The following is a 22,905-nucleotide window of genomic DNA, read 5'->3' on the forward strand; positions in this document are numbered from 1 at the left end:
TTCTACTTAAATGATTAAAATCTCATTCCTACAGGTTTGACTTTAATAATGTCCAAGTGGAAATGATTTTTTTCTGTTGTCTTTTTTCCTTTTCCTCATCTCTCTGAGGAACAGAGATTGTGTCTAAAAGAGACATTCTCCTTTCTTCATTGTCTCTCTGTTTCATTCTCAATCTTTTGATTATCTTAGTTGAGGAAATGAGCTGATGTTCCTGCTTACCGCTGAGGTCTTCGCTAGCTCCTTGCCTTTGCTGCATCATGAATCAGCTCAGCGTTATGTGCACAAGTTGGACTGCGAAGAGCGGTTGAAGAATCAAGCAGTAAAGTTGTACACAATATCACTTTTCCAAGTGAACACAGAGCCTGTTTTACATCCGGTGAATCTCCTGTACAGAATAATCACTCCGTACACTCAACAGTTTATTTTTAAGAAATTTCATGTTATTCCAAGCAGTCAAAGCAAAGCACAAACGTGCTTTATATACAGGAGAGTAGGGAACAAGATCATCTACACATTCTTTTAGCATCTATTATAAAACATCATTTTTCACTGGAAGACTATGTACAAGATTTAAAACTGTAAAATATTTTGATTATATACACCCAAATTATTTACATGTTGTTCCAACTCCTGGTTTGTCTGCCTGTATTTTGTGTGCAGTGAGGCAACTTTGACTCTCCTACCAGCAGTATTATAGCCCACATGATGTTTAATTGACCTGCTCGCATTTGCCCTAATGGGTGGTATCAACATTTGAGCACGATCTTATGCTTTCCATTCATCTCAGTGGTCTGATCGGTGACCTTGATTGACTGATGCAGTTCAAGTTGCTCCATGCAGGGCAATCTACACAATGCGGGGGCAGAGCGAGTTGATTGGGTTTTCCATTCCGCCCATTACAAATATCTTAAAACCACTGATTCTATGTTTAAAAACACAACATTTTAGTGTCAACCTACCTAGAGAGTTAGGACATACGAAGGAGCCACTTTGTGCTGACTGCCCCCAACACACACAGCTAATACTACAGAGCAGCAGCTAACTCCCTCTGTTTGACCTGGCAGTCAAGTTATTGAACTATAAAAGCGAGACTGAACCCCAGTAAGCATGTGCATGCTCGGGGTTTCCAATATTAAATAATGCCACACTGGGATTTTAACCACTTGTTTATTTTCTTTTGAGTATGAGATGTCCGTCTTGAGCAGAACCGGTTCATTTAACCATTGGACATACAGCCAGAAATATTCCAAACATTTCTCTTCTTCCTGAATGATTTCAGATTCTCTTTGTTTTCCTGCCTACTCTAGTCATGTATTTCACTAAAAGTGTCTGTCTACCAGATGGCTAGCAGTTTTTTTCTTGAACTGCATACTCTAGTATTGTCTACCAGTCTGTTTGAAAAGGTGTTGAACCCTCTGTCTCTAAAATTTGCTTCTCTGCAGCATTTTGGTCTGTTTCTACACTGTCCACCTGTCTACAAAACAGTGAATGTGAGATTGTGCCTGCATGTGTTTCTAAATCTCTAAAATTGTCCCTAACTATATGCTTTGAAGTCTGGCTATCAGAATTGGAGGTTCACTGAATTTGTTTTGCACTGTTGAGTAATATCAATGAGCACCATTTAATGCCATTGACTTGAACTGTTTGAAGTTTAGCAATTTAGATGCACGAGGGTGATGTCTGTGCTCCAAATTATGATTGGATAAAGATTCGCCCACAATTCATACCCACATAAGTCTCACCAGTGCTGTCAAAGTTGATGTGTGGGGTGGGGGAAAGTGTGGAAAATGAATGGGTGGAGAGGTGGTAGGGAAATAAGGGGGTGAAAGTAGGGGTATAGTGGTGTGAACTGAGACCAAGTACTCATTCAACAGTGAAGCACAATCAGAGGGCTGAACCAGACAGGGTTGGAACCCTGAGCAAGAGAGCAATTTTCTTGTTATTGGAGTCTGGGAGCAGACATTTGAACCAGGAAGACCAACAGAAAGCAAGAAAACCTTTTGCAAACGTAGGAACATTTGAAAAGAACTACCTTTTTTTTTGAAAAAAATGTACTTTGTTTTACCAAAGTCCAAACGTTTTCTGAAGTCGCTGGCTTCAGAGCCTTTACATCATTTGAAAAGTTCTCACTTTGGCCGGATCAGCCTTGGAGTGTATGAATCCACACCATGTTTACTTTCGGCTATTAAAAGGAGCCATTGTTCAGCTCTTCATACCATCACCCTCTGACTCTTCAATGTCTACCTTAGTTTCCACGTTCTTGGCTCTGGGAGGGAAAAAGAAAACAATTGTTTTTACAATTCATTCTTTCCTGGGATTTCTGAATACCCTCAGTGCTAGTAGGAAGGAAGTTTCAGGAGTTTGACCCAATGTCAGTGAAGGAACAGTGATATATCTCCAAGTCAGGACGGAGTGTGTCTTGGAAAAGAAAATAGGGTTTGGGATCCTGTGTATTTGCTGCCCTGGTACCTCAACTGGTAGAGGTGGTACGTTTGGAATGTGCTGTCGAAGGAGCCTTCGCTAGTTGCTGCAGTGTATCTTGGAGGTGGTACGTGCAGCTGCCCACTGTGTCGATAAATGGAGGGAGTGAATGCTTGAGGTAGAATGATTTAGGAATTTAATTCTCCGATCTCTTACCCGGGGTGATCCAAAGAACACAAGAAGTAGGAATAGGCCACTCAGCCCCTGAGCCTGATCCTGCTATTCCAACTGGATCTTGGCAGATCTGCCAAGATCTGTACTATCCCAATTGTACTATCCCAATATCCCATGATATTTTTAATACCTGGAAATCTTTTGACCTCTGACACTCAAAGACCAAGCCTCCATAGCTCTCTAGATTTCCAAAGATTTATTACCCTCTGAGTGAGTGACAAAATTCCTCTTCATTTTAACCTCGAGCGGTCTGCCCATATGCTGAGATTGTGTATCTTGATCTTGACACAGTACTGCTCCTGTTTACCCCAGTGGCCCATGGATCGAAATCGATTTCTCCCACAACAATCTTTCAGCTGCACAGTTCTTATTGACTTTATCGGCTCATGGGTCAAGTCATGTGCATTTGAAGAGGGCAAACAAAACCAGGGACTGCACAATAAACAGGAGGGTATTAAGAGGAGTAGAGGGGGTGAGAGACTTTGCAATGCATGTCCACAGACCTCTGAAGGTGGCAGGACAGGGAGATAAGGTGGTAAAGGTTTCCTTCATTGGGTGAGATACTGTGTACAAGAATAGGGATGTGCTGTGGGGAGTATAAACGACATTGGTTAGGCCACAGCTGGAGGTTTGCCCACAATTCTGGTCACCACATTAAAGGAAGGACAAAATTAGTTGAGAGAGAGTACAGCGATTTACAAGAATGGTGGAAAATTGATTGGATAGGCTCAGGGTGTATTCCTCAAAACAGAGGAAGCTGAGGGGTGACTTAATTGAGGTTTATAAAATAATGTGAGATTTGGATGGAGTGGAGACAGGGAAGACCAGTTTCCCTTATTGGAGAGGTCACAATTAGGCAATTGATAGAAGCATTAGAAGAGATATGGGGAGAAGTCACCTTCAAACTGTTTTTGTTGAGTCTGATGGTGTCTGGAACTCACTGCCCAGTTTGATAGAAGAGGCAGGAACCCTCAACTCATTTACAAGGAAGTTGGATCCGAAGGGCTGGAAATTGCAAGAGTACAGTTCATGGGGCTGGAAAAGTGGGCTTGTTTATTCAGCCTGCGCGCACACGATGGGCTGAATGACCTCCTTCTGTATCGTAACTTTTCTTTAGTAGCATAACAATTCAGGAATTATTGCCTTTGAGATTATGCTTGTTTATTTAGCTCCCTAGCTGGAGCAGTTTTTGTGTACTGCAGAAAGACTTGGCTGTTCACATGGGGGCACCTGCTGGAAGCAGTAGGACATTAAACATCTGCTTTAGAATCTTAGTTTACAGCACAGGAGGCTATTTGGCCCATGTCACCTGTGCCAGCTCGTTGTCAGAGCAATTTGGCTTATCTCCCATCCCTGCGCTTTCTCTGTGTCCTGCAACCCTCTCCTTGGGCACTTATTCAAATCCCTCTTGAAAGTGTTGATCGTAACAGTCTGAACATTTAATTTTAATCATGTAAGCATTCTAATTTAGATGGGTTTAAAATCACACAACACCAGGTTATAGTCCAACAGGTTTAATTGGAAGCACACTAGCTTTCAGAGCGACGCTCCTTCATCCTTCATCACCTGATGAAGGAGCGTCGCTCCGAAAGCTAGTGTGCTTCCAATTAAACCTGTTGGACTATAACCTGGTGTTGTGTGATTTTTAACTTTGTACACCCCAGTCCAACACCGGCATCTCCGATGGGGACGGTGGGGAATGGTTGCGACTACGACTGAGGTTGTTCAATAAAAACAAACTTTAGGAAGAACAGAGAAGATGCTTTAAAATATTGATACAAAAGCATTAGCCAGATGAATGTTGTGTGTGTGGATTTACTGCAGTATTTCAATTTACCCCCCTTGAATTTCCAAAATGCAAATTGCGAAAGATTGCAGTATGGCTTTCTGGCAGCAGGTGATGCTGTGTTGCAATTTTAACACTTGATAGGCAATTTACAAAGAGCAGCAACACCATCTACAGGCCACAAACAAAATCCTGGAAATCAGTGGACTCTCACTTTGCCAATACATCCGTTTACTCCAAATTTCAAATCCTTTCACCTCAGCTCCTGACACGGAATGAAGATAGGATTTGATCTGAGTTTTGATGCCCATGGTTGTCTTTGGCGAATTTAACCACAAGAGTGTTGGAATGGAAGGGGTGGGGGAGATGCACTTACTGCAATGGGTCATTATCCTGTTCTCCCTTGGATTCAGGAATTGCTCATAGGGAAGGGGACTGGGAGCAGATGTTCCTCCCTTCTCTCTCGGTATTTTCAAATCAGATTGTTATAACACCGCGCTGGAGCAGACTGCACTACAAACGTTCCCTCCCACTTATCTCTTAGCTATGTACCCAGTTCTGGATGAACTTGTTTGTGAAGGTTCCACTACACACTAGGAAGCAGGCTGAACACTGTTACGAGGCAACACTGAAACCAATAATCATTTTATGGATCTTATATAAAAATAAAACATTTGTTTGTTCCCACTTTTTCAAGAAGAACATAGTGACTGACTGGGATTGGTCTGTCTGTCTCTCTCTTTGCCATAGAATCCTTACACTGTGAAAGCAGGCCATTCAGCCCATTGACTCCACACTGACCCTCCAAAGGGCATCCCACCCAATCCTTGTAACCCTGCATTTCCCATGGCTAACCCACCCAGCCTGCATATCTCTGGACACTATGGGGAATTTCAACTCGGTGGCGATGGGTACTGCAGATGCTGGAGATTAGAGTCAAGATTGGAGTGGTGCTGAAAAAGCGCAGCAGGTCAGGCAGCATGTAAGGAGGAGGAAGATCAACGTTCTGGGCAAAAGCCCTTCATCAGGAATCCTGATGAAGAGCTTTTGCCTGAAACATCGATTTTCTTGCTCCTCGGCTGCTGCCTGACCTGCTATGCGTTTCCAGCACCACTCCAATCTTTACTATGGCCAAACCACTCTAACCTGCACATCTTTGGACAGTGGGAGGAAGCCCAATCAGACATGGAATCGAACCTGGGTCCCTGTGAGGCAGCAGTGCTAACCACCATGCTGCCCTCATATTGGTGTATTATTATCTGAGGCCTCTTGAGAATCCAATTTTAACCACTGTCCCCACCCCAACACTGGCAGCAATGCTGCCAACTGTGCCCACCTTTTAAGATGTTCCTATGGTTTTGACCAAACTTTTGGCTCCCTGTCCTAGGATCCGCTTATTCAGTTTGATAACGTCCCTGGGAGTCGCTTTGGCCCGTTCTGCAAACTGACCTTGACCGCTTGAAGGAGAAGTTGGTTTTCCACTTTGCCCCCTTGACCTTTCCTCGGTTCCTGACCCCTTCCTGCTGGTCCATCAGCAGCAGCAGTGCCGCTTGGTTGACCCCGGTCGCAGGCAGGATGGAGATATCCCTGACCGCCCGGAACTCTCCACAGTTGTTGAGGTGCTCATTCTCCAGTCGGAAGAAGTTCCAGACAAAACGCCTGTGGATACAGAGACATAATATCGGACAAAACTCAAGATCAGTGCAAAACATTGCTGCAGGGCATGTGAGCCACAATGAAGTTAAATATCTGCACTGAAAGAAGCTGAGGTACTCCAAAGTTCTTGCCCCTTCCCTCCACATCACTGTGGTGTGGTGCTCCATCAGGACTGCACTGGAGCAACGGTGTGGTGTTCCCTTGGGACTGCACTGGAGCAGCGGTGTGGTGTTCCCTTGGGACTGCACTGGAGCAGCGGTGTGGTGCTCCCTCGGGGCTGCACTGGAGCATCAGTGTGGTGCTCCCTCAGGACTGCACTGGAGCAACGGTGTGGTGCTCCCTCGGGACTGCACTGGAGCAGCAGTGTGGTGCTCCCTCGGGACTGCACTGGAGCAGCGGTGTGGTGCTCCCTCAGGACTGCACTGGAGCAGCGGTGTGGTGCTCCCTCAGGACTGCACTGGAGCATCAGTGTGGTGCTCCCTCAGGACTGCACTGGAGCATCAGTGTGGTGCTCCCTCAGGACTGCACTGGAGCATCAGTGTGGTGCTCCCTCGGGACTGCACTGGAGCAGCAGTGTGGTGCTCCCTCGGGACTGCACTGGAGCAGCAGTGTGGTGCTCCCTCGGGACTGCACTGGAGCAACACTGTGCTCCCTAGGGACTGCACTGGAGCAGCGGTGTGTTGCTCCCTCGGGACTGCACTGGAGCAGCAGTGTGGTTCTCCCTCAGGGCTGCACTGGAGCAGCAGGGTGGTGCTCCCTCGGGTCTGCACTGGAGCCTCAGTGTGGTGCTCCCTCAGGACTGCACTGGAGCCTCAGTGTGGTGCTCCCTCAGGACTGCACTGGAGCCTCAGTATGGGGCTCCCTCAGGACTGCACTGGAGTCTCAGTGTGGTGCTCCCTCAGGACTGCACTGGAGCCTCAGTATGGGGCTCCCTCAGGACTGCACTGGAGTCTCAGTGTGGTGCTCCCTCGGGGCTGCACTGGAGTCTCAGTGTGGTGCTCCCTCGGGACTGCAGTGGAGCAGCAGCCTAGATATTTGGCCAATAGTTTCTGAAAATTTTGAACTTGTCACATTCTAACTCAGAGGTGAAGGTATTGCCATTGAGTCATGGATGATATAAGCCGAACCCAACTGCACCTTGCTGTCCTCCTGTACCACCTCCATGCTGAGGTCTTGTACAAGCTCCTACTCATCGCCCTAATTCCCTTCATTGACTTTAAGATCACTCAGCCCTTTCAGAACCCAGGTTTGATGCGGCCTTGTCATTATAATGTCAATACCCTTCCATCCTCTCCCACTTGACACTACCCTGTACAACGACCCTGGGAACTTCTCCCAGGTCTCTTCCCGAGTGGAAAAAAAAACAAGTCAGTGGGGCCTCCTCGATCCTTGCTCGATCCTGTCTCTCACCTGAAGACCTCCAGAGGAGCCAAGGTCGTTGAGATGATTTCTGCCACAACCGAATTCTTATTCTGAACAAACAAGATATTGAGGGCCCAGGCGACGCGCAGTATCACATCCTGAACCATGGCACAGTAATAGTAGACCTGCAGGGTAGACAGAGCCTGAGTCAGAAGCAATTCTCAGTGAGGACGTGAGTGGTAACAGCAGGGGTTAAAAAAAATGTGCCCATTTGATATCCCCCTCCCCCTCCCCCCAGAATGCCAACCTTTCTGCATTGTGTTCATGGCAGCATAGCAGCAGGCCATTCAGCCCCGTGCTGGTGCCTGTGCTCCCGTGAGAACCATGTCTCATCATGTTGTTCCTGTCATCCGCATCTGCTGGCCTGGTTTGGTGGCATCGTGGTTGTGTCACCACATTGGCAATCCACAGGCCTGGATTAATAGAACTCTGGACTGAGCTCAAATCCAGCTGGGGAACTAAAATTAAACATTCTGGAAACAAAGATGATGGAGACCATGAAATGACATCTAAAAATTCATCTGGCTTGTTAATATCCTTTAGGGAAGAAAATCTATTATCCTTATCGGATCTGGCCTACGTATATCTCCAGCTCCACCCTAACGTGGTTGACTGTTCTCTGAAATAGCCTAACCATGACATTCAGTTGTTAAGAAATTGGCTCACCACCATTAGGGCTGGGTAATAAGTGCTGGCGTTACCAGTGACAAAGTCAGAAGTCACTCGACACCAGGTTATAGTCAAACAGGTTTATTTGAAACCACAAAAGCTTTTGGAGCACTGCTCCTTTGTCAGGTGACTTCACCCTACCAGTGGCACCCATGTCCCATTAGCGAACTTAAAGCTCAATGCCATTTGCTTCACTTTCTATCACATGGTCGTGAACTCCACGTTGTAACCACTCCCTCGGTAAACATGTGGGTTGCTCTCTTGATGGAACTATGCCACCCACCTGAAGAAATGAGCAGGAAGAAGCTGGGTTTGGGGCTACTGTTGCTCTCAAAGACAACACAAAGTGAACCTAAAGATTCCTCCAGGTGCTCCGGTTTCCTCCCACAATCCAAAGATGTGCAGGTCAGGTGAATTGGCCATGCTAAATTGCCCATAGTGTTAGGTACGTTAGAGTGAAAAGGGTCTGGGTGGGTTACTCTTCGGAGGGTCGGTGTGGACTTGTGGATTGAAGGGCCTGTTTCCACACTGCAGGGAATCGAATCTAATTGAATCTAATTCTAAAACCTGAAAGAATGAACATTTGTCAACTCTATCAGTCAACTGTTAAACTTGAAAGGGAGCAGAAAAGATTTACAAGGAGGGTTGGAGGGTTTGAGCTATGGGGATAGGCTGAATAAGCTGGGGCTAATTTCCCTGGAGCATCAGAGGCAGAGGGGTGACCTTACATAAATTTATAAAATCAGCAAGGACATGGATAAGACGAATTGTAAAGGTTTTTTTTTACCCCAGGGTAGGGGAGTCTAAAGCTAGAGGGAATAGGTTTAAGGTGAGAGGGGAAAGATTTAAAAAGGATCAGAGGGGTCATGTGCAGGGTGGTGTGTGTATGGAATGAACTGCCATAAGGGGTGGAGGAGGCTGGTATAATTACAACATTGCAAATGTAGCTGGATTGGTATATGAATAGGAAGGGTTTAGAGGGATATGGGCCAAATGCTGGTAAATGGGACTAGGTCCGATTGGGATGTCTGGTCAGTACGGATGAGCTGGACCGAAGGGTCTGTTTCCTTTGTATGTTACTGTATAACTTCCCAGGGCAAGACATGGGCTGGGTCTTCAAGTGAAGTAGCGTTAAGAGAGTAACACAGGGCCTAATGCGGCCTCCATTTTACACTCACATTGCCTGCCCTTATATCTATGGTATTTAAATATTGTCTACATTTTTATGGGAAAATGTGCAATAGTTTAAGAAGCACAGAAGTCGATGGTTGGAATTATTTTAATTCTTGCAAACTGGGTGTCACTGCCTGTGGAAAAAGTGAGGACAGCAGTTGCTGGAGATCAGAGTCGAGAGTGTGTTGCTGGGAAAGCAGAGCAGGTCAGGCAGCATCCGAGGAGCAGGAGAGTCGACGTTTCGGGCATTAGCCCTACATTAGGAATGCCTGAAATGTCAATTCTTCTGCTCCTCATATGCTGCCTGACTTGTCACTGAAAGTGTCAACATTTATTGCCCACCCCTAACTGCCCTTGAGAACACTGAACAGTACAGCACAAGAACAGGCCTTTCGGCCCATCATGTCTGTGCTGACCATGATGCCACTCTAAACTAATCCCATCTGCCTGTGCCTGGTCTGTATCCCTCTATTCGCTGCCTGTTCATGTGGCTGACTAAATGCCTTTTACACGTTACTTTATCGGATCTGTTTCGACCTCCTCTCCTGGCAGTGTGTTCCAAGGACCTACCACCCTCTGTGTCAAAAAACCTGCCTCGCACATCTCCTTTAAATATTCCCCCTCTCACCTTGTGTTCCCTGGTATTTAACATTTCCACCCTGGGAATAAAGACTCGGACTATACCCCTTATCCATGTCTCTCACAATTTTATATACTCTAAAGGTCATCACTCAGCCTCTGATGCTCAAGTGAAAACAATCCAAGGACAGCAGATACATGGGAACACCACCCTCTGAAAGTTCCCCTCCAGGTCACTCACCATCCTGACTTGGAAATACCTTGCTGTTCCCTTACCATGGGAGGTGCTTTTTTGACCTGCTACACTCCACGTGCTGTAAGTTAGGGAGGGAGTTCCAGGATTTTGACCCAGTGACATGAAGGAACGGCAAGGTGTTTCCAAGTCAGGATGGTGAGTGGTCTGGAGGGGAACTTTCAGATGGTGGTGTTCCCATGTATCTGCTGTCCTTATCCTTCCAGATGGAAGTGGTTGTGGGTTTGGAAGGTGCTGTCTGAGTATAACTTTGGTGAACTTCTGTAGTGCATCTTGTAGATGGTACACACTGTTGCTACTGAGCAGAAACCGATGGTTTCTCTGCAATGCCAATTGAGGAACTGACAGAGACAAAAACCTGTGGCTCCAGTCTCTCCAATGGCAATTGTTTGCAAGTACAAACGTGTTTACATAGGCAATTTGCATTGTAAATGACAGGCAGATGAACTTATGATGGAATAAGTTGAAATGGTGGTAAAACTGAATAAGGTTTTGTAGTCTGATGGTGTGCCTGATGTGAAATGTTTAATATGTTATAGATACAGGAAGGTTCCACAAGATTTAACCTTCAGTGTTCTCAAAGGGCTGCACAGTTACTTGATTATTGCGAATGTACTTTAAGTTAAGACATGCACTTACTTTATTTTGATAAACTGTCTCCTCCCTCAGGTATTTGTTTTCCTTGGTGTTTTTGTCTAACAGGCCCCAGTCCATTCGCAGGTCCCAGCCGATAGTGAAAATGGTACTGACGCAGGTAGTCACAGCCCACAGGTAAAAATAAACCTTCACACCGATCGTCAACTGGGAACGTTCTGAGGTAGTGAGAGGGAGAGAGAAAGAGCACATTGTAAAACCCCTACAGTGAGAAAAGAGGCCATTCAGCTCCTCGAGTCTGCAATGACTCTCCCAAAGAGCATCCCACCCAAACCCAGGCCCCTTCCCTATCCTTGTAACCCCACATTTCCCAAGGCTAACCACCTAGCCTGCACATGGACACTATGGGGCAATTTAGCATGGCCAATCCACCTGACCTGCACACCTTTGGACTGTGGGAGGAAACCAGAGCACCTGGAGGAAACTCATGCAGACACGGGGAGAATGTGCAACTCCACACGGACAGTGAGAGGCATACAGACTTACACGCAGGGTGGGTTTGAAGGTGTATTGTAAAAGAGAGAGAAAGAGAGATTTAGAGGAAGTGATTTAGAGAGGAAACTCCAGAACAGTGAAGGTGTAGGCGTGATTGAAAGTCGGGATGCGCAAATTTTTAAATTTCTGTCGAGTGCTTCTCCATTCTAAGCCATTCAGTGCTCTTGAGCATATTAACCTCAGTCCCAGGACCACCTTTTGGTGAAACTGTTTACTAATGAGAAATAGGAGACAGTGAGGAAATGCCCTATTTGTTCAATGCTACAAACATTACACTCCAGTAAACTGTGGATTATCTGATTCTATACTGGCTTCCCACTCAGTAGAGTCCACTGACATCAATCAGAACCTGGCCTCAGCAATGAGACAGTTATGCTGCTCTGAGCTCAGCTGCAGGACATGGACGATTTAGACAACATTGTCAATTTGATAAGCATATGCGAGTGGTTTCAGCTTTAAGAATCTGAGTGCAGAAACTCTGGTGTCGGAGTAAAGAGTGACCTGTTTAAGGCAGAGATGAGGAGGATTTTTTTCTGTCCAAGGTTAGTGAATCTGTGTTTACCACAGAGGATTCCAGAGGCTGGGTCATTGAGTGTACTCAAGGCTCAGGTAGATTTTTTTTTAAATTAGTGAGAGAATCGAAGCTATGGGCAAAAGGCACAAATGTGCAGTTGGGGATTATCAGATCAGCCATGATCTCACTGAATGGTGGAGCAGACTCGATGGGCTGAATGGCCTACTTCTCCTGCTATGCCTTACAGACTTGTGAACAAAACCTTGCACGAGTTGTGTGATTGCAGAGTTGACTGTTCACTCAATCTGACCTGATTACCTGATTATTAATCCCATCAGCAAACCTCTGAAATAGTGCAACAGGAAGCCTTCCCTGTTACTAGCCAGTCTGGGGAAGTAGATTAGAGATTTAACTTGCCTTTCTCAGTTGAGTAGAGAGCTGCAAAGGTGACCATGATGAAAACTGTGGAATATTTTCCAGCGTTTGCTAAATGTGGGAATGCATCCCTGCTGTCCCTGTACCGACGGAGACACTGAGCAAATCGGATCCATGGTGGGATACACTGGATAATACACGCCACTCCATAGGAGTAACCATTACCCCCAAACGTTTCTGTGGCAGACAGAAGGCAGAACGTTAGAATAAAATGAACTGAATGTCAAAGAGTATTTGTAAGAAAAATTCAAAGATCTGGTACATTCTATTAATGAGGAAAATATTCAAAGCTCATGTGTGATGATTAGAAGTTGATGGAGTGGTCTTTCATAATGGTTGTTGCTTCATAATTCTGAGGTTGGGGGAATCTAAGACACAGTCACTGGATAATGGGCTGAGATGAGGACAAATATCTTCATTCAGAACGGTTGTGAATCCTCACAATTTTCGACTGCAGAGATTGAGACTGCTCCAATGTCGGATATATTTAGGGTCATAGGGATGCACAGCACGGAAACAGACCCTTCGGTCCAACTCGTCCATGCCGACCAGACATCCCAACTCAATCTAGTCCCACCTGCCAGCACCCGGCCCATATCCCTCCAAACCCTTCCTATTCATATACCCATCCAGATGCCTTTTAAATGTAATGCTGAGTTAGACAGATTTTGATTAACAATGGAGTTACGAGGGTGCAGACAGGAGTGTAATATTAGGACCACAAACAGATCCGCCTTGAACTTAATAATGTGGAGGTGCCAATGTTGGACTGGGGAGGACAAGGTCAGTAGTCACATGACACCAGGTTATAGTCCAATGGGTTTATTTGAAATCACAAGCTTTCGGAGCGCTGCTCCTTCATCAGATGAAGTGGAGGGAAGTGAACAGGCACAGAATTTACAGGCAGAGAGATAACGGCAAGATAATTCCAGGAAAAATTCAAAGACCTGGTACATTCTATTAATGAGGAAAATATTCAAAGCTCATGTGTGATGATTAGAAGTTGATGGAGTGGTCTTTCATAATGGTTGTTGCTTCATGATTAATTATGTGAACTTTCTGAGGTTGGGGGAACCTAAGTCACAGTCACTGGTTAATGGGCTGAGATGAGGACAAATATCTTCATTCAGAACGGTTGTGAATCGTCATCAGGTGAAGTGGAGGGAAGTGAACAGGCACAGAATTTATAGGCAGAGAGATAACGGCAAGATAATTCCAGGTAATTACCACACTGTTTTGACACAGGGTTTTGGTCTCACATCTCGCCCTGATTTTGGGATTCTAAATTCCCCCAAAAAACCTCAGTCCTCAGTGTCTCCCAGCATCTGATCTTGAAACCATCAGCCAACCTTCAGTAATGGATAATCCGTGTGCCCCATAACTGCCAGAAAAATGACCATTTCCAACAGGAGGAGACCCAATCATTTTTGCCCCAATCTTCAACAGGGCTACTATTCTGGAGACCCTACCATAATTAGGACAGAAGTGATATAATCACTTGACTCTTAAATCCATAGCCCTTGGTACTATTTTGGAGACCTGTGTTCAAATCCCACCACATTGTGAGTTAGAATTTGAACTCAATAAAATATTTGGAAGTAAGAATCTAATGATGACCATGACCACTGTCAGGGGAAAAACCCATCTGCTTCACTAATGCACTTTAGGGAAGGAAATTGGCATGCTGTGAATCTAGAGATTCAGCAACGTGGTTGACATTTAACTGCTCTCTGATCAATAAATAAACAAGTAAAACAAATCAAATCAGCCACACCAATACTGTGGTTGCAATGGTGGGATAGAAGTCATGTATCTGGCTCACTCCCAGCCAATCACAGCCTCTCCATTATGGAAAAGGCTCAGGTTGAGACCCTCAATGGAGGCACTTGCTCCATCCCCCTGGATAGCAGCAGCTGTGGCAACACTCAAATCCTATCAGGACATACTGTTCTGCTTGATGAGTGCTCCTACCAGACTCGGTCTCCAATCCCCATACCACCACGTGCTAGTGCTGGGAATTGGACCTTCTAATGCGTACTCAGACCATGGAGGCCCGACGTCCAAATTCTCCTCCCGTTCACACCCCACCTTGACTTGGACCTATATCAGCTGCTCATTACATTACCATTGGCTCATAACTTTAGAAGTAAAATGGGAACCAATCCCTATCAAGGGCTGGAGACAATAGTTCCTCACCACCATCTTTTCGAAGACATTAGGAATGGGCTTCAGCTACCAGTTTTGTCCACTCAGAGAAAAACTGTACAGACTGAAATCCATCAGTCACACAAGTCTTTTCCACAGCTACAAGTTTCAAATCTCCAGTGAGGACAGGAGGTGTTACCCCTTGCATTATGCACAGTTACCACATGGATGGTGCTTGCTGTTATTTAGAAAATTGCGCTTCACCTTCTGGGGGGCTCAGGAGGCCCTGGTTGTTTTCCCAGTTCACTTCAAAGGTGTAGAAGCAGATCAAGGACCAGAGATCAAGGAAGACGGTTCCCATGCTGTTGAGTTGGTCTGCGAGCCAGAACTCGGCGAAGCTGACCTTATGGAATGGAGCTGTTACTGAGCGACACTGTGTGGAAGGAATCGGACATGGCAACAATTAAAGTCTGGGCCCTGTCACCGATCAGAGACAAGATGAGAGTGGTGCTGGAAAAGCACAGCAGGTCAGGCAGCATCTGAGAAGCAGGACAATCAATTCCTGATGAAGGGCAACCTGCCCGAAAAGTCGATTTTTCCTGGTCCTCGGACGCTGTCTGACCTGCTGTGCTTTTCCAGCACCACTCTCATCTTGTCTCTGATCTCCAGCATCTGCAGTCCGCCCTTTCACCTTGTCACCGATCAGCTGAATTGTGCAATCTTGTGACTCAGCAACAGCCTTAGTTTCCCTGTACTGGCTTTTAAAAGACTTTATCCAACACATCTCCCACCTCCAAATGCCTGATGTCCCGTTGCCATGGCCCAATGATTCCCCCTTCGAGTATTTATCTAGCTCCCCGTTAAAAATTCCTGTTGAATCTGGTCTCACCACCCTTTTGGCAGTGCCTTCCAGATCAGAACAGCAAACGTATTTTTGATTCTCCTTGAAACGTTGGCAACGTATAATAAACGTGTGTTTTCCAAGTCCATTGCTGGCAGCTCGGTCACTGAGTGCATTCAGGAGAGAGATTGATAGCTTTCTTGATATTAAAGTGTATGGGGTTGGTGCAGGGAAATAGCATGGTCACAGTTAAAATCTCATATTGGGTGCATTTGCCCATTTGGAGTTAATACTTAAAGTATGATCCCTCCACAAGCAGCAAGGATGATAAAGCTTAAAACAGGAGCTCCCAATTCTGACTGCCCCTTCCCTTTATGAGTCAGCTAATTACTGGAAGTATTCTGTTAATGGCATCATGGTGGGGCATCTATTCTGTCCTCTGCTGCTCTGCCATCCTCTTGGTAGTAGGTACCTGGTTACCAACCCTCTACCAGCTGCTGAGGGTACTAGCGATGGTGGATGTAGGCGGGAGTTTCCCACCCTCCAGTGGGATAGCGGGGAGTGTAACCTTAACACTTGGCCCTCTCGAAAAGCACAAAGGGATTGTGAATATCTTGGGTGCAATGCTGCCAACACAATAATGCAGCTGAGAGTCGAAGTAAATGGATACTTCCTTCCCAAACAGGTGATGTTTCTCCTACGCTGCAGCAAGGAATATACTTTGGCAAGACGTCATTGATTGCAATCTGAGGCCATGAAGTGTGCTATATAAATTGCAGGTTCTGCCTTTCACTTTCCCACTACTGAAACACTTACCAGGACTTTCAATAACCAAACTCGGGACTTGTAGTAGAAGGTTTTGGTCGGGTTCAAAAGCAGCAGCAACATGAATCCGTACAGGAGCAGGGGATTGACTGACATCGGAGTGTGGATGTAAGTACTGAATAGGCAGGCCAGCAGGCTGAAACACCACAGGACACCGAGGAAACCTGCCAACTGGCAACGGAAAATACACATGAGGAACTCTCAATAGATTGGCCTATCCGACATATAGGTTGCACTGAGACAATTTGTGGGGAGGTGCTGGCCTAGCTGTATTATTGCTAGTCCGCTAATGCAGAGACACAGGTAATGCCCTGGGGACTTGGATTTGAATCCAGCATAGGCAAATGGTGGAATTTGAATTCAATAAAAATCCAGAGTTAAGGATCTAAGATGACCATGAACCCATTGTCAGAAAAACCCATCTGGTTCACTATGTTCTTTAGGGAAGGAAACTGCCATCCTTGCATGGGCTGGTCTACATGTGACTCCAGACCCATAGCAATGGGGTTGACTCTTAACTGGCCCCGAGGCAATTAGGGATGGGTAATAAATACTGGCCCGGCCAGTGATGTCATTGGCCTGTGAATGAATATTTGATTTTAAAAAATGCCCAGCCCTTTGATATTAAATCATTAAAAATAGGGCATTGTTTATTGTCCATCCCAAGTTGGCGATGCGGAACTGGCTGGATGCAAACCAAAGGCTTGTTCGGCTATTTCAGAGGAGCTAAAGTTCTCACCTCACAAATACGCCAAGTAAGGTTGGCGGATTTTCTCATGACAATCGAACAACATCCTGGTCACGTTTTCTGATATCAACTTCTCACTTTCCTCAGCTTTGACATTCTCAACCTGCCCCCGTGGGATTTGAACCCATCTCCTCGTAATGCCTCAGATCGGTAACAGAGACTTCACCTGTATGTAGAATGTTGCACCAATTCCTACTCTGGAACTTGAATCAAACCAGGCCAGCTGTTGGTACAACAGCTCAACATAAAGTATCAGGTTACATTGATGTCCTTTAACCCCTACCTCCTCCAATTAGCCAGTTAGCTCAATTGGCTGAAACATCAAAGGTGTGAATCAGATTAACATCAGCATCCTTATTCAGTGGGGGCAATCTTGGAGCCACACCTTGCCCATAGAAGCGGAAGTAGGCCATTCAGCCCATCAAGTCTGCTCACCATTCAATATGATCTAATCATTCTCAACTCCACCTTCCTGCCCTTTCCCCATTAAAACACCATGGCACTTTTCTGTGGGTTGGCAGATAATTCCCAACAGCTCACCTACAGGTAGAGAATAGACGAAGACTAAGCCCATTTCTTTGGCCTTGACATGGTTAAAGTAAGTGATCATAATCCTAGCAGCTCATTCGGCTGCTCTCTCATTCGTGGGAGGTGGTAGTTTAACCTGAGGGTCACCATGCCTCAGGCGAGGGGAAAGGTTGGGAAGGAGAGTCCTTCATGGTAACCTCAGCTGGTGCAGGACAGTGGACCAGCCATCTAACCAACTGAGCTAACCAGCTCCAATCTTGACAAAACAGCAGCTTCCACCATCGACCTTTAGGAAAGATATCATCAGACTCACCTCAAAGAATTGTTGATGGGAGAGATGGTTCCTAGGGTCAAGTTCAAAGATTAGAGTGTGGTTCACTCCTGCCTTTCTCCAGCCATAGGTGTTAATTCCCAACAGGAAGACAAACTCAATCATGATGAAACCTCCTCTATAAGCCCTAAGTAGGGGCCACATGCTGGCTTCCTGGGATACATAGATACCTGGGGAAAAAGAAATGAAATTCAGCAAGGATCAATGCCTGTGAATGTGAGACAACAGGATTGTCATTAAACCAAACACTGATGTCAGATTTTTCTTTATAAAGTCAACCTTCGCAGATATGTTACGACACACTTTAGAGAAGGTGGGCCTTGATCCCAGATGAACTGCCCCAAAAGCAGGCTGAGACTATGGTTGAAAAAAAATAGTAACCCATGATTCATGGCCAAATCTCCTGATCTTTAAACATTCTCTCTCCCAAGTTACAGGATGGTGGGTTTGGCATTTCTGAAATTGCCAAATAAAAAGATTCACAGGTACGATAGTGGAACTGAGCGGTTCTACCCATAAGGAATAGCTGAACAAGTGGGCTTTCTCCAGAAGAAGGAAAACCTATTCTAGTAGAGGCTGAGTCAACCGAGGGCATTGGATAATTGTGTCTATTCAACTAATGTGTCAATGATATGAGCAAAAGGCAGGAGAATGGTACTGAGCTCTGATGCTCACTGGATAGCAAGTGTAGACACGATGGGCTGAATCCTTCTTTGGGATAATCTGGGTAAAATGTAGTCTCCTGCTCTTTTTTGCCTTATTCCTTTGAATAGTGGAGAACCAATTCGTCACTGATTGGCTGTGGAAGATGGGGTCCGACTGGGTGAGGTGATTAGATGCAGAAATTCTTGCGAAGCCTCCAGATATCTATACAACTGAGCTGACAACCTTTCATCTGCTTCTTGCTTCCTCACAATCTTCATCTGAAGAAAGCGTAAGAAGAAAAAACACAAACCCTGCGAAGAATGTAATACATTCCAGACCACCTCACCCGTGAATATTTAGTTTTGTGGAAGTGTTACTTGAGAGAGCACCAGGGAAAGGTAAAAATTGAACGTCCTTCCTTTCTAAACTATTCATGTTGAGTTGCAGCAAGTAACATCATCCGTGCCCTGGGCCTGTAGGTCCTGGGAGGGTGGAGTGACACGTGAAGGCCGTACCACGGGTCTGCCAGACTCTCACTGTGGCTGCACTCTACTCATTAGCCCCCTTTGACAGTCAATGTCATATTGACCTGTTTTAACCGGAGATGACTGTCTGCTGTAGTCACTTGATCTGCATACGTCACTGAATTATTCATATCAACCTGTCAGTAGTGTTGTTTACAAATAACCTGAGAATACATAATGAGACCTTGGCTTCTTTGTTGGTTGTCTGGCGCCAAAAGCTTACCTTTGATAATGATCAGCACCATGAGGACCAGTATGATTCCACACTGCAGACCCACGCGGAATGTTATCCACACTGGAGGAGTCTGAGGGGGTAGAGAGCATAGCACTGTAAGGTCGCACTTTAGAATTTCAGAAGGTGTCTGTAAAACCTCAACCCAGCAAGCATTCCCCCAAAATATCTCCAAGAAACATACTCCATCCAATCACTGACACTCAGACACTCTAATCCCATTCTGTCTCTCTCACACACACAAACCAATCTGTCTAACACACACAATCCAATCTCTCTGACGTGCGCGCGCACACACATATACATAGATACACGATCCAATCTCTCCCGCTCTCACACACACACACACACTATCCAATGTCTCTCTCACATACACACACGATCCAATCTCTCTCTCACACACAAACAGACATGCACACACACACTCCAATCTCTCTGTAACACACACGAAAACACACACAATCCAATCTCTATCTCTCTCACACACACACAATCCAATCACTATCTCTCTCTCTCAAACACACACACAATCCAATCTCTATCTCTCATTCTCTCTCTCTCTCACACGCACACCCACAATCCAATCTCTATCTCTCTCACACACACACAATCTAATCACTATCTATCTCTCTCTCTCTCACACACACACACAATCCAATCTCTATCACTCTCACACAAAAACACAATCCAATCTCAATCTCTCTCTCACACACACACACAATCCAATCTCAATCTCTCACACACACACAATCCAATCTCTATCTCTCTCACACACACACACACAATCCAATCTCTATCTCTCTCACACACACACACACACAAAATCCAATTTCTATCTCTCTCTCACACACACAATCCAATCTCTATCTCTCTCTCATACACAAAATCCAATCTATCTCTCTCTCACACACACACAATCCAATCACCCTCTCACACTCACACATATACACACACAATCCAATCTCCCTCTCACACACACAATCCAATCTCTCTCTCACAAATACATACACACACAGTCCAATCTCTATCTCTCACACACACACAAAATCCAATCTCTTTCGCCCTCTGACCCACACGCACAATCCAATCTCCCTCTCACACACACACATTCACAATCCAATCTCTATCCCTCTCACATGCATGCACAATCCAATCACCCTCTCACACACACACACACAATCCAATCTCTATCACTCTCACACACACACATACATACACACACACACACACAATCCAATCTCTATCTCGCTCAGACACACACACACAATCCAATCTCTATCTCTCTCAGACACACACACACAATCCAATGTCTCTCTCTCAGTCACACACAAACAATCCAATCTCCCTCTCACACACACACACAATCCAATCTCCCTCTCTCACACACAGACACAATCCAATCTCTATCTCTCTCACACACACAATCCAATCTCTATCTCTCTCACACACACACAATCGAATCTCCCTCTCACACACACACATATACACACACAATCCAATCTCCCTCTCTCACACATACATATACACACATAATCCAATCTCTCTCTCTCACACACACACACAATCCAATCTCCCTCTCTCTAACACACATAGAAAATCCAATCACTATATCTCTCACACACGCACACACACAATCCAATCTCTATCCCTCTCACACAAAAGCACAATCCAATCTCTATCACTCTCACACACACACAAAATCAAATCTCTATCTCTCCCACAAACACAATCCAATCTCTATCTCTCTCAGACTCACCCACGCAATCCAATCTCTATGACACACACACACATATACACACACAATCCAATCTCTAGCTCTCCAACACACACACAATCCATTCGCTATCTCTCTCTCAGACAAACTATCCAATCTCTATCTCTCTCTCATACACACACAATCCAATCTGTATCTCTCTCACAACCACAATCCAATCTCTATCTCTCTCACACACAGAATCCAATCTCTATCTCTCTCTCACACACACACAATCCAATCTCTATCTCTCTCTCACACACACACACACACACACAATCCAATCTCTATCTCGCTCTCACACACACACAGAATCCAATCTCTATCTCTCTCACACAGACACACACAATCCAATCTCAATCTCTCTCTCACACACACACACAATCCAATCTCTATCACTCGCTCACACACACACACAATCCAATCTCTATCTCTCTCACACAAAAACACAATCCAATCTCCTTCTCTCTAACACACACACAAAATCCAATCTCTCTCTCTCACACACACACAATCCAATCTCTATCTCTCTCTCACACACACAGAATCCAATCTCTATCCCTCTCACACAAAAACACAATCCAATCTCTATCTCTCTCTCTAACACACACAATCCAATCTCTCTCTCTCACACACACACAATCCAATCTCTATCTCTCTCTCACACACACACAATCCAATCTCTATCCCTCTCACACAAAAACACAATCCAATCTCTATCTCTCTCTCTAACACACACAATCCAATCTCAATCTCTCACACACACACATACACACACACACAATCCAATCTCTAGCTCTCTCACACACACACAATCCAATCTCTCTCTCTCTCTCTCACACACACACAATCCAATCTCTATCTCTCTCTCTAACACACACAATCCAATCTCAATCTCTCACACACACACAAAATCCAATCTCTATCTCTCACACACACACTATCCAATCTCTATCTCTCTCAGACACACCCACGCAATCCAATCTCTATGACACACACACACATATACACACAATCCAATCTCTAGCTCTCTCACACACACACAATCCAATCTCTATCTCTCTCTCACACACACTATCCAATCTCTATCTCTCTCTCATACACACACAATCCAATCTCTATCTCTCTCACACACACAATCCAATCTCTATCTCTCTCTCACACACACACACACACAATCCAATCTCTATCTCTCTCACACACACACAATCCAATCTCTATCTTTCTCAGACACACCCACACAATCCAATCTCTATCACACACACACATATACACACACAATCCAATCTCTATCTCTCTCACACACACACAATCCAATCTCTATCTCTTTCACACACACACTATCCAATCTCGATTTCTCTCTCACACACACAATTCAATCTCTATCTCTCTCACAGACAAACAATCCAATCTCTATCTCTCTCACACACACCCACACACACAATCCAATCTCCCTCTCACACATACACATATACACACGCAATCCAATCTCTCTCTCTCACACACAATCCAATCTCTATCTCTCTCACACACACCCACACACACAATCCAATCTCCCTCTCACACATACACATATACACACGCAATCCAATCTCTCTCTCTCACACACAATCCAATCTCTATCTCTCTCACACACACACACACAATCCAATCTCTATCTCTCTCTCACACACACACAAAATCCAATCTCTTTCTCTCTCTGACACACGCGCACAATCCAATCTCCCTCTCACACAAATACACATACAATCCAATCTCCGTCTCACACACACAATCCAATCTCTCTCTGTCACATACACATACACACAATGCAATCTCTCTTTCTCTCACCCACACACTCCAATTTCTGTCTCTCACACATATGCTCTCACACACACACAATCCAATTTCTCTGACACACAATCCAATCTCTATCTCTCTCTCACACACACACAATATCCAATCCCTTTCTCTCTCTGACACACACGCACAATCCAATCTCACTCACACACACATGCATAATCCAATCTCTCTCTTACAGACACGCACAATCCAATCTCCCT

The 22,905-nt window shown here is 45.2% G+C and overlaps 1 protein-coding gene across 1 annotated transcript in view; it reads right to left on the bottom strand.

Annotated features, from left to right (window-relative positions):
• Positions 1 to 2,059: 2,059 nt before the first annotated feature.
• The window catches only part of LOC122564619 (solute carrier family 53 member 1-like), a 171,182-nt gene continuing 150,336 nt past the window's right edge, over positions 2,060 to 22,905 (bottom strand). Inside the window, exons 7-15 of the mRNA XM_087998268.1 lie at positions 19,102 to 19,183; positions 17,692 to 17,879; positions 16,094 to 16,273; positions 14,701 to 14,869; positions 12,274 to 12,468; positions 10,833 to 11,005; positions 7,508 to 7,644; positions 5,891 to 6,100; positions 2,060 to 2,266 (exon numbers count right to left, since the gene is read on the bottom strand). Of these exons, the coding sequence (XP_087854394.1) occupies positions 2,203 to 2,266; positions 5,891 to 6,100; positions 7,508 to 7,644; positions 10,833 to 11,005; positions 12,274 to 12,468; positions 14,701 to 14,869; positions 16,094 to 16,273; positions 17,692 to 17,879; positions 19,102 to 19,183 (1,398 nt within the window). The 3' untranslated portion in view covers positions 2,060 to 2,202. The remainder of the gene's footprint in view (positions 2,267 to 5,890; positions 6,101 to 7,507; positions 7,645 to 10,832; positions 11,006 to 12,273; positions 12,469 to 14,700; positions 14,870 to 16,093; positions 16,274 to 17,691; positions 17,880 to 19,101; positions 19,184 to 22,905) is intronic.

Source organism: Chiloscyllium plagiosum, unplaced genomic scaffold (genome assembly GCF_037043375.1).
Source record: "Chiloscyllium plagiosum isolate Xiang-an unplaced genomic scaffold, Cpla_swu_hap1 HiC_scaffold_21, whole genome shotgun sequence".
Taxonomy (NCBI): domain Eukaryota; kingdom Metazoa; phylum Chordata; class Chondrichthyes; order Orectolobiformes; family Hemiscylliidae; genus Chiloscyllium; species Chiloscyllium plagiosum.